This window comes from Danio aesculapii, chromosome 3 (assembly GCF_903798145.1).
Source record: "Danio aesculapii chromosome 3, fDanAes4.1, whole genome shotgun sequence".
NCBI classification, from domain to species: domain Eukaryota; kingdom Metazoa; phylum Chordata; class Actinopteri; order Cypriniformes; family Danionidae; genus Danio; species Danio aesculapii.
Window position 1 is genome coordinate 43,476,143 of NC_079437.1, and position 15,951 is coordinate 43,492,093.

Consider the following 15,951-nt stretch of genomic DNA (forward strand, 5'->3'; position numbering starts at 1 on the left):
TCAACAAATCTGTTTTTCTTTCTGTTTACAAAAAATAGCACAGCACAAATCTTGTTTGGCCGACTTCAACCAGCGCCTTCATCTTTAATTCATCTTTAGCATTTTCTAGTTTTGTTTGTGCTTTAATTATTCAGTGTTTTTACACATGTGTTAAATATCTGCATAAATAAATACTAAAAATGTATTAGTTAATTTGTTAAAAAAACAATCATAAACAATAAAAACAATTCACTCGACTAGTCCTAAAAATAGGAAAATGTCATTTTAACTTAGAAATAGGTTAAACTGTGGGATAAAAAATATTTTAACACTAAAACAACTAACGAAAAAACACATTTTGCGAGGCTGTGGTGAGCGATTAAGTAGAATATTAAATGTCTTGGTATTAATTTAAAAAGCTATCCACTGTGTGTGAATGCAGATCAGGTGAGATTGTTGATGTAGAGTTCAGATGCAAACATCTCTAAATGCCGTCTGAAATTTCCTCTAAAATTTGCATTTTACTTAACCTCGTATGTTTATGCTTAGTTATTTCACTTTAAAGGCTATGAAAATAACCTATTATTGGCACTAAGAATAATTATTACTGAAACTACACACAACAACCTGATAAAAATTTAGATGAAAAATTTAGACGGCACTTAGAGGTTTTTGCATTTAAACTATATATATTCTGAAATAAAAACAAGTAAAAAAAAATAAAAATAAAACATAAATTGCTCTTTTTTTGTTACTTATACAATAATAGCAGACGGGTTTGTCAAAAGAGACACGATAATAGATGATAGATTTACTGTTTTTTTATTTTAAATATATCTGACCGTGACCTTGGTAATATGTTAACTGTAGACATTTAGCTTTTTATCTTTGCGAAAATAATATTTTTAATCATGGGGATTTCAACTATGAAATGCAAAACACAATACAAAATGTAATTATTTAAAAAAATTAAATTATTATTATTGCCAATATGCATTAATCTTTATAAAACATCTGAATGGAAACACTGCAAACTCCAATGTAGAAGTGAAAAATATGGTTTGGCTATTAGCAGTGGTACTTAAATAATAATAGTGTTACTTTCGTCCCCAGAAGAACTTGTGTTACTGCACTGAAACACATAGATTGATCATTAGTGTGACACTTGAAATAGAAAACACAACTTGTAATATAGAAAATTGTTTATATATATATACAAAACGGTTTTTTTTGTTGTTGTTGTTGTTGTTGTTGTTGTTAGATTAGCTCTAGATTTGGCTTCAGTACTGAGCATCCTATAGAAAATATAAATTTAAAAAAAGATTTGTGAGGGGTGTGCCCATATGTGCTGAGCACTATATTGTATATCAGAGGTCACCAAGCTCGGTCAGTGTCTTTTGTTAGTTCCAATCCTAATCAAGCACAACTGAAGAAGCTAATGAAGGTCTAAGGCATACTTTAAATTTTCAGCAAATGTGTTGAGGAAAGACTTAAACTCTGATTTAAACTCTGCTGGACACCAGCTCTCCAGGGTCAAGTTTGGCAACCCTGGTTAATGCTGTCATAACAAATGTTTTCATTTGTTGCTTTTGGAAATCAGGGTTATTCCTCTAAATTTGGCATCCGTTACAACTATTTATTAAAGGAAATCTAAACAAACCTGGAAAGACAGCATATTTATTAATTTTAAAATTTAAATTTTAAATTTGTATTAAAATGCATTCAGTTGCATTGAATTTAATGCAATCAAACTAAATGACAACAATTTTATTTTCCTTTTGACTAAAATATCACCGAGGCTTACACAAAAAACAAAAACTGTTTTACACAAACTATAAATCATAAATCAAGAAAATTTCACAACTTTACAACTTGTTTACATTATAAATGTATTCATAAATATTGGTTGACACATATTGTTTATCAGTATTTGTTGCATGCTTGTTGAGAATGTTTATTCTCATTATAGAGTATAAAATGTTTTTCAATTTTTTAAATGTTGTAGTATTAACAAATGAAAATGATAATAAATGAATAATAAATAATAAATACAATTCTGTTTTAATTTCATTTATACCTCCAGGGGACAACATATTCTGGGGAAAACAACATTAAAATTTCAATTGATAGGTTTTGAAAACAAGTTGATTCATAAGTTGGAAAATATCAATAAATAACTTTCTGATGAATCTTTATGGTCTTGCCTTTTGTATGATTAAAACTGGACATTTGTTTTTGATTATTACAATCATGAAATAATTATAATCCCTTTTTCCAATGAAATCTGTTGTTTACACTGTTTAGAATGAATAATTAAACATGTTTGGCAAGTTTAAAAAAAGAAGGAGAAATCAGGATATTTTTTTCTTGCAAAAAAAGAAGAAATAAATAAAGAATAATCACTTAGTCCTTTTATTTGACCCTAAACAGTCACAATGTCCTGGGAGAAGCAAGTCATAAAATCCTAAATAAATCTAATATTTTCGATATTTTTCATTATTCTGTAGGACGTGTTTTAATTAGGTGCAGATAAAATATAAAAGTACAAGAAATAATTTTTTGCTTATCATTTTCCACTCTTAAATGAGGTTTAATATGATGGTAGCCTATATGTACTTATTTTACATGTTTAGTATGCACGCGCACATACACACACACACACACACACACAGACACACAGACACACACACACACACACACACACACACACACACACACACACACGCACACGCACACGCACACACACACCTACATTATGCCTATTTTATGGCAGCAACAGTTGAGAGTCCCAGTAGATAGGATCAGACAGGAGGCTTGTGGAGCTGTCCAGTGCTGAAACCAGCAGGTTTAAATGTTGTTAATCACTTTGATTTATTTGATTATCTCCAAATAAAACTAGCTTTTGCTTCCCTGCAAAGAAGTCCTTTATGAGCCATGAAGAGCAGCAGGCTGCCAGTGCAGGGCCATTGAGATTTTTCTCACTGGCAAAATGTTGGCACCTTAATGCTGGTCACACACACTGTAAAAATCGTCACCTTAGAACTATAAGGTTCTATCTGACATTTTTGTCAAAATTCGGTTATTGACATATTTTTATTAAAAGACAACTTACCTTATGGGATGATTTTATAAGTTGTTTACATTTTAAGGCTTTTTATTTAAAAAACAAATGTTACACACATACTGTTTGCAGGCGACGCAGTGGTGCAATAGGTAGTTCTGTCCCCTTACAGCAAGAAGGTCGGTGGTTCGAGCCTCGGTTGGAGTTTGCATGTTCTCCCTGCGTTCGCGTGGGTTTCCTTCAGGTGCTCCGGTTTCCCCCACAGTCCAAAGACATGCAGTACAGGTGAATTGGGTAGGCTAAATTGTGCGAAGTGTATGTTTGTGTGAATAAGTGTGTATGTGTTTCCCAGTGATGGGTTGCAGCTGGAGGGGCATCCGCTGCATAAAACAAATGCTGGATAAGTTGGCTGTTCATTCCGCTGTGGCAACCCTAGATTAATAAAGGGACTAAGCTGAAAAGAAAATGAATGAATGAATGACTGAACATAATGTTTGCTGTATACATAGAATGCAAAAACTTTGAAGCTCAATATCTCAAAATCATTCAGAACAGATAGAACCTTATAATTCCAAGGTGACGAAATGCTGGGTTCCACACAATTCCTTCATGTTGTCAAAACACAAGTGGATTGAGTTAACTTCATTATTTTTGCAAATTTAAATGGACAGAACATAAAACAGTTAAGCTTTTTGAGTTCATGGGCAGACTTAACCTAGCCCCCAATAAGCCCTCACTAGTCCCACAACATTGTGAACACTGAAGTTTGAACCTATTGACTGTTGATTTAGTGTTAATTCAAAAAGGTTTTTTCTATATGGGGTTCAGTTAAATAGCTCATATTAAGTTGTGTGAGATGTGTATAAGTGTTAAAAGAAGGATACAAAAATAACAATAAAATAAGAAACACAGTCTGTTGAAATCATGCAGGTCATGCATCATACCATAAAAACAGTCTAAAAGTCAAGGTGTGCTGTAAAAGTCCCAAAGTGATAGTCCACCAGTAGTCCATATTTTCTGGAGAGGAACCATTTAAAATCTTCATTCTTCAAACTATAAAGTTTGGGCTGCATATCCAGGGCCAGTGTGGGCCTAGTGAGGGCCTCCTGTGGTGTAGGTGAGGGCTGCCATCTCTTACACTTTTGCCAATGTTTCACCATTAATCAAACCACTCACAGCCTGCTCTGGGCCAAATAGGCTATTCCACACCAGGCCTTCATGGGATTAATGTGGGTTGTCTGCTAGTATTGTACAGCATGGGCCCTGCACAAGCCTGATTGCTGTGTAATAAAGGTATCTGTGCACTCTGAAGAGTTTAATTCAAAATCAAATCCAAACCCTAATCATAAATGTGTTTATGTGTAGAAATGACATGTGCTAAGACCTCAACAATGAAAATGTTAAATAAATAAATCTTTTTGGCATTAACAGTTCTGTGAAGAACTGTGACATTCACAGAAACCTTCAGTTTTACAAAATGTTAATTTAACTCTTTAACTACTGAAAAGTTATTTAAAGAGCTTCAAAATTAACTTCTATAGTACACTCTCAGAAATAAAGGTAAGCAAGCTGTCATTGGGGTGGTACCTTTTCAAAAGGTACACATTTGTACTTAAACGGTACATCAAAAGTATATTAGTACCTAAAAGTTTTAAGACAAACACTTTTGTACTTTTTAGGTATCAACATGTACCCTTAAGGTATTATTTTGGACCTTTAATGTACAAATGTGTACCTTTTGAAAAGTACCACCCCAGTGACAGCTTGCTTACCTTTATTTCTGAGAGTGTATCATTGCAAGATCTACTATTTTAAAGTTTGAAGTGGCCGTTTATGTTTACAGCTGGAAAAAAGTTTTTTTTTGTTAACTGTGAAAAATATGAGCTACACGGTAAAACCCAATAAGTTAAGGTAACTCAAACCATTTGAGGAAACCTATTGCAACAAACAATTTAAGTTCAAAAACTAATCCAAATAAGTACTGTGAACTTAATCTATTTGAGTAAACGAAGCAATTTGAGCACAGTAAAACCCAATAAATGAAGTGAACTCAAACCAACTGAGTACTGCAAAAACCAATAAGTTAAGGCAACTCACACTGTTTGAGGAAACCAATAGCTACAAACAATTTGAGTTAAAAAAAACTAATCTATATGTACTGTGCACTTACTCCATTTAAGCTGAAGTAATGAGGAATTTAATTAACTCAATTACTTTCAACACTGAGTTCAAAACTCTTTTCAAATAAGTAGAATTAACTTTGAGTAAATTTTGAGTTAACTACAATCATTTCATTTGATAAAGTTGACTATTGGGTTTTACCTATAGTTAGGCCTATATCTTGATCATATGTATTTTGTCGACAAATATAATGCATGTTACATGGCAGTTTTTCATTGCTAGCGTCATATTTTATGTAGTCACTCTACTAACAGAAGAAAAAAGTAGATTCAAAGCACACGATGTCGATGTAGAAGTAATAATACTTTTCAAAATACTGTGTACTTTTCACATGTTACTGTAGGCCTATCTGCATTGACAATGCTTACGTCTTTTTACTTTCAGATAAAGTTGCAAACATTCACGTTAAGTGCTAGAAAATGGTGAACTGTGCGCTCCACTTATCTACACTTTCAAGTGAGAGCGCTCGCCCACAGACAAGAACCTCTTTCGATAACAAGCCATTGCTAAGATAACACACTTTTCTCAATAAGGCGTGGCAAGACATAAAATATTTAATTGGCAAACAATTAAATTTGGGGGAGATAAAACGCAAGTAGACAAATTTGATTGCATTACGCAAATCGCTGGATAGAAGAAAGAAAGAAAGAAAGAAAGAAAGAAAGAAAGAAAGAAAGAAAGAAAGAAAGAAAGAAAGAAAGAAAGAAAGAAAGAAAGAAAGAAAATGCTGCAGAGAAAGGGAAAACGAACAGATCAAGTGTCAAATACGGAAATAATAAAGTGAAGAGCTTTAGCAGATGGTATTTCTGTGGATGTGCAGGAACCAAGTAAGCTCCAACCAACTATTTAACACAAAACAGGTACCGCTGTAGGCTACAGAAGTAACTTCTGTGTTTCATAACAAAAATAGCCCACGTATGATTGATTATTGAACGAACCATCAACTGGACAATTGCTCAATGTAATGAATAAAGACAAGCTTGCAAAGTGAGCTGTATCACGAGTTAACGTTGGCAATTTCCCAAAGTTTGATAAGTCATCTTTGGGTGTGAAGAGGATCTTGGGTGTATCTTCCTGTGAGCTGTATAAAACAGCCCGTCCCCCTGACAGCAGACACAGAAGTTTGCTGTAAAGTCATCCTTCCACAATGAGTCTCACTGCCAAAGACAAAGCTGCCGTCAAAGCCCTGTGGGCCAAGATCGCTGGAAAGGCTGACGACATCGGAAACGATGCTCTCTCCAGGTATACGGCTATTTAATGTGTTGTTATACGCTTAAACATTGTGTTTTCTTCAAGCCTGTTACTGAAAGTCTTGTTTCTGCCTAGGATGTTGATTGTCTACCCTCAGACCAAGACCTATTTCTCTCACTGGAAAGACTTGAGCCCAGGATCTGCCCCAGTGAGGAAACACGGCAAGACTGTGATGGGAGGCGTTGCTGAGGCTGTCAGCAAAATCGATGACCTTAACGCCGGACTCCTGAACCTCAGCGAGCTTCATGCTTTCCAGCTGCGTGTGGACCCCGCTAATTTCAAGGTGAGCGCAATGAACATTTGTTCTCAGGTTTCATACTTTCTTAGTGGCTATAATCTAATTTGTTTTGTTGTGTTTTCCCGTAGATTCTGTCCCACAACATCCTCGTGGTTCTGGCCACTCTGTTCCCCGCCGACTTCACTCCTGAGGCTCATGTTGCAATGGACAAATTCCTCTCAGCTCTGGCTCTAGCCATGTCTGAGAAGTACAGATAAAAACACTTCACTGTGCTCCTGTCGAACCGCGTCAAACCAGACGAACATTCCGTCTTATTGTGATGCAATAAATGATTATTAAAAAAACATTTACACGTCTTTGTTGTGTTTTTTGCAAGTCTTAAACATGTCTGTAATTAATGTGAGGAAAAGTCGTGGAAAAAATTGTGGCAGTATTGCAGAAAAACACTTTTCAAATATGAAAATGTATATTATTGTATCTTGCATTCTTACTTTGAGCAGTTTAATTACAAAAAAATATATACAAGTAAACCAAATCAAACCAACTCATACAAGTAAACCTAGCAAATAATGTACTCTAATTTAAAACCTTTAAAAAGGCATATAAACCGTGTTAATAACCTTATAATTTGAGGCAGTGAAAAAAGTAGGCTAACATTGACTAATTTAACTGGAATTGTCATAATTTAAAACGATATAAATCTATAAAAATTATTTATATTTATATTATTATATTTATTTATAAAAAATAAATCCATTAATTCAAAGATTCAAAATGTTGTCTGTGGTAGCTGAGTTCCCGTGGTCTAGCTACTTTTAATATTAAAATAAACAATGAAATTATTGTATTGTGGTGAAGTATGAAAGTATAGCCTATGTTTACTGAACCTCAACACCAAAACAATTGTATGTAATAAAATAATTGCCATCGAACACGTTTAATTGTAGGCTACCTAAACCGTGAACGCGTACTTTGACTTCAAAAATGTCTGTATTTGCGCTATGACCAAATTAAATTAAATTAAATTAAATTAATTAAATTAAATTAAATTAAATTAAATTAAATTAAATTAAATTAAATTAAATTAAATTAAATTTGTAAGTATATATTTAACATTTTAACATTAATTGCAGAAGATGCGACACTTTAACTAAGAGTTTTAGATCTCTTAGAGTTCGCTTATAGCGGAGACCGGGTATAGTTGATTTACTTTATACATGCTCATTCCACTAATGAAAAAGTAGAATTCTGTGGCAAACAAAGCAGATGTTAGAGGGGGAAAACTAGGCCTACATTTTTATTTCAGTAATTTTTAGGAAAGCAATGCCTGATTTGAAGTTAAACCATTCAAAGTTAAATTATGTTGAGTGTCTGGTTTTTTAATGTTTTTTTTTTTTTTTTTTTTTTTTTTTTTTTTTTTTTTTTGTTATTGGTGATGTTTTAGCTGTTGGCTGTAAGGTGAGCTATAAGACTCTGGATAAGTTGTAACAACAAAACTCTTGGTTAGTTGTAACATCAATGAAGGTTTACCACCAACCCAAGCAAATTTAATTGTAAATGTTTTCATTTCAGTAATTCTATATCTTGAAAGAGAAAGCCCTTAAAGCTTAAGTAGTTTGTGTTCAGTGTTTGACCTGTCATCCTTGGCCTCATGAAACCTGCACAAAGTGTTCAGTTGTTGAACCTGGTGCACATTTACAAATTTTATTCATCTTTGTAACTCAGCCACACATGCCTGAGTGTTTAATACTGAAGTGTTTAATAAGTAGCATTCAAATTAATTTTGGGACATTATCTTATTTTAAAGTGTTACATCTCACCCCAGTGGAAATAATTGTTACTTCTTACCCCAGGGTGTTCAAACTAACCCAGACTATTGAGGTGAATTGTATATTTTCTGTTTGTGCTGCAAACATGTCACCTATGTCATTTAATAGCAGACATTTTCAAATGGTTTGAATCTTATTTCAAACATATTAAAAAATCTCAAAGATATAGAGAAAAGGGTCATAAGAAAACTATCCTCAGTCTACTTTATATCCTACATACACTCAAAATAGATTTTTTTTGCTCCTTCAAAGTACTTGTTTAAAATGAGCTGAAACAACACAATTCTTGAGATTTCATTAGGAATTTTTTTTTATGTTTAATCCATATAAAATTGTTAAAAGTAACTTAATCAATTTGTGTTGGGACATAAATGAATTGTGTGGAACCCTGCATTTTTTACAGTGTAGAAATCTGATATATGGCAATGTATGCAAATTAAAGATATGACATACAAGTTCGTATTTGGATTTCACATAATTAAAATATGTCATACATGCAATATTTAATTCAAAATATTGCATACAAACATATTTTATATATTTTTCTCTCAGAATTCTATATACATATGTAATTAAACCATACACCAACTCTCAGTTAGCAATTTTGCCAACTTCACATCAAATTCTGCCATGTCATGTATGATGGCTTGTGCTGAAAGTGAAAAGTTCACTGTAACAAATTATATGAACAAGTAGTTCTGACAGCATATGTTTTTAGTTCATTGTAACTTATTAAGCTAAATTAATCATGTTCTAACTTCATTTTATAAGTTTGCAAGCCGTTTTAAGTCAGTTTAACATAATATAAGTTCAATGGACTCATAAGGTTAATTTGATTCAGCTTAAAAATTTAAGGCAACCAGGATATTTTTTACAATCTTATAGTGTTGGGGGAAAAGACTTATTGATCTTTACCAATGGTCTGAAACTAAATTCCTGGAGGGCCACAGCTCTTCAATGTTTAGCCCCAACCACCTCCAATTTACACCTGCTTAACAGACTCTAGTAGTCTTGAGGATCAGCTGTGTTTGATTAGTGTTGGAGCAAAACTGTGCAGAGCTGCGGCCCTCCAGGAATCGAGTTTGAGACCTATGATCTACACCCTTAACTTTGATTTGAAGTCAGCATTAGATTTCAGCACTATTTTTGGCCTTTTAGGATCTCATTTGTGTGAATTTTGAGAGTATAGACCCATGTAAGACCCACTTTCTCTTGTAGTGTAGTAAGGGTAAAAACAGTATATTATTTCTGTGAATACATTTTCTCTTTGAAAGCCTTAACCTAATTCTGTAACTCATTCACACTTATTTAATGTTTGTGATACATCACACATGTGTTTCTTTTAATGTAATCATCTCCTTCTGTCTGAGCGTTGTACTCTTTCAGTGCATGGTACAGATTATTTTGTATGTTTGTTTTAACTGAAAATTTTGTAAAATACAGACAAACCCAACCAACAGGTTATTGGTACATCTAAATGAACTTCATTGAAAGTTGATATATTTCAAAAATTAAATTTTAAAATAAGGAAACTCATATATTATATAGATGTCATACTGATATATTTCAAGTGTTTATTTCTTTTAATTTTGATGATTAAAGCTAATGAAACCCTAAGACCTAATAATAATATAATAATAATAATAATAATAATAATAATAATAATAATAATAATAATAATAATAATAATAATAGGAGACCATGGTCCTTTTGGTGTGTGGTCAAGTGCCAAGTCCTGCTGGAAAATAAATCAGCATCTCCATAAAGCTGGTCAGCATGAGACCATGTCAGAGGTATCTTACCTGGGCTAAGAAGAAGAAAGGACTGGACTGTTCTCAGTAAGCCAAAGTTCCTCTTTTCCAATTTCCAGATGTTCCAGAGCATGGAGAGGCTCAAAATCTAATTTGCTTGAGATCCAGTGTAAAGTATTCAGAGTCAGTGGTGGTTTGAGGAGCATGTCATCTCATTTTGGTCCACTGTGTTTATCAGGTCCAATGTCATTGTGGCCATCTATTTCATGCTTCCCTCTGCTGACCAGCTGGAGATGCTGATTTTCCAGCAGGACTTGACACCTGCCCACAATGCCAAAATAAGTAATACCTGGTTTAAGGACCATAGTATCCTTGTGCTTGACTGGGCAGCAAACTACCCCAATCTAAAACTCAGAATCTGTGAGGTACTGTGAAAAGATGTGAGAGACCAGATCAAACAATGCAGAAGAGATAATAATTATTTTAGTCAAAACAATTTTTAACCAAAAGAATTGAAATCCATCCAAACATGATTAAACAGTCCACATACAGCATGAACACCATGCAACAAAGGAGTAAAATGATACATTAGGCCACAGCTGACAGCATGGGAATTTGAGAAGGGTTTTAATGACGTTATGCTATTTATATCAGCTCAATTATTAAAAACAATGATATTATAATATAATTGGAATAAATCATATAATAATAGTTGTAACTCATATATAGAAACATATTAGCAAAAGCAATATGAGCAAATCATAAAGTTCACATAGAGTTCATAGAGTTCACCCTTGTTCTACTTCATATTGAATATTATATCAACATTTAGAACAACATGGTTTTAGGTAGAACTGATTTCTTTACAGCACACAAGAAATTGCACCGATAACACTTTATTTTAATGGTCCAGTTGAGTATTAGTAGACTGTCTGCTTAATATCTGCTGATACTGCTCCTTCAACAGACATTTAACTGGCTATAAGAAACTTTGCAAGTAGGATATATTACAGGTTACAGAAATCAGACTCCACTGTTGCATGATGTGGACATGGATGGACAGTTGATTTTTGGTGAATATAAACTATGTTACTAACAAAGTTTCTTTATAAATTGCTAGCAGATTCATCAAACTTTATTGTACATACAAATATTTGTTTTTACCTCAGATTACTTCTTTGTATACATTTTTTCAAACAGACTCTGCAAGTGAATCAAACAGACTCTGCATGTGAAATTTACAAATTGTCTAAAAGAGGTAATGAGATTAGGATAGGCACAAATTTACTGCATATTATGTCAAATAATTATCTGTTGGAAACAGCTCATACCAAGGCTTGAATTTTGTTTTCAAATCAAGAAACAGAGGATGACACATGATAAAATGTAAACTGAAATATTTATTTGCTTCAACTCAGAATAGCACATTCTTTAGTGGAAACATTAAATCTCTCTGTTTGTATTTAGTGGTACTGTCTTCCCAGAGCGGACACCGCAACTGCGATGAATTTCTGGAAAGCGGCCTGGACTTCAGGTGTGAAACCAGCACCCATCTGAGCAGCAACAACGATGGTCAAGCAATCAGCCAAAAGCTGTGGAAGGACACAAGAGCAGGGTTATATCGACACACATCATGGATACCTAAAGACTTTCTTATAAACATTATCTGTAATCTGGATGCCAGTTTACCCTGAAGTTGTCGGGATCTACGTGGAGCTTTTCGGAGTGCAGCACACTCAAATCAGCATAGGTGGCCTTGATGTTGTCCATGTTCTTCACAGCCAGCTCCAGGCCCTGGAGCACAGTTTTACCGTGGGCAGCAACCATGGGGTTTCCCAAGATGGCAGCGGCATTGTAGAGGTTTCCAAACTTGGCGAAGTACCGCTGGGTCCAGGGGTACACGATGAGACACCTATGAAAACAAAATTTATTAGAGCCCTGTCTCGAAACCAGTCTCCTGCCTTAAGTTAATGTTATGAATATAAGTTAATGTAAGCTCCGGGACTCATTACCTTGCCAAAGCCTGAGGACCAATGACGTCATAGTCAGCCTTGGCAAAGATATCTTGAATGGTGGCCTTCTCGAAGTCTGTCCACACAACCATGATTTCGACTTTAGATGTTCAGACTAAGTGTCCTAAACAGAAGCTGAAGAGTGCTGTGAAGACAGAGTTCATTGTGGAACTTTTAAACGAGGTTCACCGCCACACCCCTTGACAGGCTATTGGGTGATGGGTTTGTGGGATGGTTCAAGCGCACACCCAAAAGATGCATATCTCAACCAGCTTATTTTCTCTTGTAATATCTACAAAGGCAGCGCCTAAACAGTTTTTTACTAATATCATGCAATCATACAATTTAATGATAGAAAAAACATTCTGACAGCCTTTTACATGGTGAAACATAATAAAAAAATAAATGAAAAAAAAAACTTTTTTGATTTGAATATTTTAACACCCACCAAACGAGGCTGAACACAACCTGATATAAACCTTTTTTATTTCAGATGGACTGAACTCTTAATTAATGAAAGCAGTTTAAAAATACTTTTATATAAGTTATTTTGAAACGATACATTGGATTCAGCATTTAGTTAAGAGGGTTATTTTTTCTCAGATCCCTGCAACTATTTTCTACTGTCATGTTTTTTACACACAATAATACACACAAAGCAGAACTGATTATATATATATATATTTATATATATATATATATATATATATATATATATATATATATATATATATATATATATATATATATATATATATATATATATATATATATATATATATATATATCATGACAACAACATAATGTTTTATGTTTTGATGCTATGTTTAATGTTATGTATTAACCTTGTTTCTAACTTAATAATGTTTTAAGATAGCCTATACAAGCTGTTTTAAGTAAGTTAATGTAATTTAATGTAATTTAAGTTATAATGACTCCTAGAGTTAATTTGATTCAACTTGTCTGAAGTGTATTTGATATTATAGCTGCTTAAGTCAAATTTGAATTTGAAAAAATTATCTGTACGTATATCTGAAATTCCACAATGCCATTAATTTAGGATAAAACATATAGGCTACATGTAAACATGTGTCCTGTATAAAATTTTATTTTAAACCTTAACATATGATCTACTTTTTCTAGTTCTTGTTTAACGAGGTTAGTCTTGGGTGTGTCTTTCTTTAACTGATGTAGGGCATATGTGAAAACCCTTGCAGACCCTGCAAAAATACACTGAAAACAGCAAGGATGGTTTCACACATTGTTCAAATTGTTAAAATTCAGTTAAAAAGGACAAATTTTAAAAAACTAAACTGAGTAAAACAGTTTAACGCTTATTGTATGTTCTTTCTGTGAGTGTAAATGGATGCACGTTCTTTGTAACTGCACGTTCAACTGCTCTGGCACTGTTAAAATGTGGTCCATTTTACATTCACCATCATTTAGTGTGATCGAAGTACTGCCACAAGCCCCAACATCTTATTTATGTATTTTCTTTCACGAGTTCCAGTTACACCCTCAAATAATGTCATTTTTATTAAATCTATTTTTTCCAATAATTTACACCCTCTCTAAAGGGATTAAATATGATTAAAAAATAAGCAGAAGATAATAGAAAAAGACTGTTATTATTTTTATACACTGTTAGTAAAATAGACAGACTGTATGGTGCATTCATAAAACAATACTGCAGTTTTGCATGCAATTAATTATAAAGTAAAGAGTTATTGTAATAAAAACACTTTGTTGTAAAGTAAGGGATTAGTTTTCATTTTAAGGCCATTTATTACAGCTACTTTATAGCCTGCTTTTATATGTATTATGTAATAGACATATTTTTTTGCTCTACAAAAACAATATAATTATGATAATAATAAATTATATTTTTACAACTAAATGAAATTGTATTTATCAAGACAGTTGCATATGCCTAAGGAAAAAAATAACTGAGAAATTAGTTCATGACGATATAAATTCAGAGAATGGGACTAAGCCACTTGAGTATTGAGTCAAGTAATTATATTACACTATAAAAAAAATCCTGGTTGCCTTAAACTTTTAAGCTGAATCAAATTAAGTCCATTCTTAAATTATGTTAAACTGACTTATGTTAAACTGCTTGTTTAACTTCATCAGTCATCAGAAAAGTAATTTAAATAATGTTTTAATTATGTGATTAATAATGAATTATTTTTTTGAAGTAACTTACTTCAAACACTGGGTGTAAGATAAGCATGTCTGCAGACTGTTTGGGAGGAGCCCCATCTGTCGCTTTACTGTGTGCCTCTCAGATGCGCCCCTTCTTCCTGTGAGCAGTATAAAACAGCCTGTCCTCCTGACAGCAGACACAGAAGTTTGCTGCAAAGTCATCCTTCCACAATGAGTCTCACTGCCAAAGACAAAGCTGCCGTCAAAGCCCTGTGGGCCAAGATCGCTGGAAAGGCTGACGACATCGGAAACGATGCTCTCTCCAGGTATACGGCTATTTAATGTGTTGTTATACGCTTAAACATTGTGTTTTCTTCAAGCCTGTTACTGAACGTCTTGTTTCTGCCTAGGATGTTGATTGTCTACCCTCAGACCAAGACCTATTTCTCTCACTGGAAAGACCTGAGCCCAGGCTCTGCCCCAGTGAGGAAACACGGCAAGACTGTGATGGGAGGCGTTGCTGAGGCTGTCAGCAAAATCGATGACCTTAACGCCGGACTCCTGAACCTCAGCGAGCTCCATGCTTTTCAGCTGCGTGTGGACCCCGCCAATTTCAAGGTGAGCGCAATGAACAGTTGTTCTCAGGTTTCATACTTTCGTAGTGACTGTAAACTAATTTGTTTCGTTGTGTTTTCCCGTAGATTCTGTCCCACAACATCCTCGTGGTTCTGGCCACTCTGTTCCCCGCCGACTTCACTCCTGAGGCTCATGTTGCAATGGACAAGTTCCTCTCAGCTCTGGCTCTGGCCATGTCTGAGAAGTACAGATAAACCAACACAATCTCACGGCAATTCGTAGATAAACACACTTCACTGTGCTCCTGTACAAAACCTCTGTCGTGTATTGAGACAATAATAAATTATGTTGAAAAGCTTTAACTAAAGGCCTGTGGTGTACGTTTTTATTTTTATTTTGTTTGTCAGGAAATTTTGAATTAAAAACATGTTGACATTACGTGATATACAGCAACTTTTAAAGACAGGTGTGGTACAGTCTAACATTTAAAGCTTAAATAGACTACTTAATCCTGTATATGGACATAATTCTGTTAAAGTGTGGACACAAATATATTATAAGACTTACCATACATTCTGGTATTTAAAATAAAATCAAGAATAAAACTTTACACCTTAAAACTTTAAACAAACAAGCATATCTAATTCATAAAAACCTAAAGGCTGGAGGTGTCAAGTAAACTTAAGTAACTGAATTTATTTGTAAACATTCATGAGTAATCATTAATTGATTGGTTAGTTGTAAAAAAAGAGACAATCGCATTTTTGTTTAAAATTTTTTTGAATGAAACTAAAGGGGAAAAGGCTCGTTCAGGTCAGCTCATTTAAATGTTTGTAATAGTGTTTTGTGATATACAAATGTACTGTAATAGTATATATTTTATTTAAAAACTTTTTTCTAGAATCTGCTATTTTACGTAGCCTAC

At 33.7% G+C, this 15,951-nt stretch overlaps 3 protein-coding genes across 3 annotated transcripts; 2 read left to right on the forward strand and 1 right to left on the reverse strand.

The window, feature by feature from the left end:
* The first annotated feature begins 6,327 nt into the window (after window positions 1-6,327).
* Window positions 6,328-7,056, forward strand: LOC130219527 (hemoglobin subunit alpha-1-like). The gene is made up of 3 exons (XM_056451953.1): window positions 6,328-6,463; window positions 6,548-6,755; window positions 6,839-7,056. The coding sequence occupies exons 1-3, from the start codon at window positions 6,369-6,371 to the stop codon at window positions 6,965-6,967; spliced, it is 432 nt and encodes a 143-aa protein (XP_056307928.1). The 5' UTR covers window positions 6,328-6,368; the 3' UTR covers window positions 6,968-7,056.
* A 4,614-nt stretch (window positions 7,057-11,670) lies between these two features.
* LOC130221519 (hemoglobin subunit beta-like) lies at window positions 11,671-12,445 on the reverse strand. The gene is made up of 3 exons (XM_056454050.1): window positions 12,303-12,445; window positions 11,980-12,202; window positions 11,671-11,882 (listed from the first exon to the last, which is right to left on the reverse strand). Exons 1-3 carry the CDS (start codon window positions 12,392-12,394, stop codon window positions 11,754-11,756), a joined length of 444 nt encoding a protein of 147 aa, XP_056310025.1. The 5' UTR covers window positions 12,395-12,445; the 3' UTR covers window positions 11,671-11,753.
* A 2,193-nt stretch (window positions 12,446-14,638) lies between these two features.
* LOC130219535 (hemoglobin subunit alpha-1-like) lies at window positions 14,639-15,393 on the forward strand. The gene is made up of 3 exons (XM_056451964.1): window positions 14,639-14,776; window positions 14,861-15,068; window positions 15,152-15,393. Exons 1-3 carry the CDS (start codon window positions 14,682-14,684, stop codon window positions 15,278-15,280), a joined length of 432 nt encoding a protein of 143 aa, XP_056307939.1. The 5' UTR covers window positions 14,639-14,681; the 3' UTR covers window positions 15,281-15,393.
* The last annotated feature ends 558 nt before the right edge of the window (window positions 15,394-15,951 follow it).

Bases quoted from the DNA above. Each gene is read 5' to 3' on its own strand.
- LOC130219527 (XM_056451953.1), top strand. From the start codon at position 6,369: ATGAGTCTCACTGCCAAAGACAAAGCTGCCGTCAAAGCCCTGTGGGCC. The intron at 6,464-6,547 runs GTATACGGCTAT...GTTTCTGCCTAG, and splicing joins GGAAACGATGCTCTCTCCAG to GATGTTGATTGTCTACCCTC. The intron at 6,756-6,838 runs GTGAGCGCAATG...GTTTTCCCGTAG, and splicing joins TGGACCCCGCTAATTTCAAG to ATTCTGTCCCACAACATCCT.
- LOC130221519 (XM_056454050.1), bottom strand. From the start codon at position 12,394: ATGGTTGTGTGGACAGACTTCGAGAAGGCCACCATTCAAGATATCTTT. The intron at 12,203-12,302 runs GTAATGAGTCCC...TTGTTTTCATAG, and splicing joins GGTCCTCAGGCTTTGGCAAG to GTGTCTCATCGTGTACCCCT. The intron at 11,883-11,979 runs GTAAACTGGCAT...GTCCTTCCACAG, and splicing joins TAGATCCCGACAACTTCAGG to CTTTTGGCTGATTGCTTGAC.
- LOC130219535 (XM_056451964.1), top strand. From the start codon at position 14,682: ATGAGTCTCACTGCCAAAGACAAAGCTGCCGTCAAAGCCCTGTGGGCC. The intron at 14,777-14,860 runs GTATACGGCTAT...GTTTCTGCCTAG, and splicing joins GGAAACGATGCTCTCTCCAG to GATGTTGATTGTCTACCCTC. The intron at 15,069-15,151 runs GTGAGCGCAATG...GTTTTCCCGTAG, and splicing joins TGGACCCCGCCAATTTCAAG to ATTCTGTCCCACAACATCCT.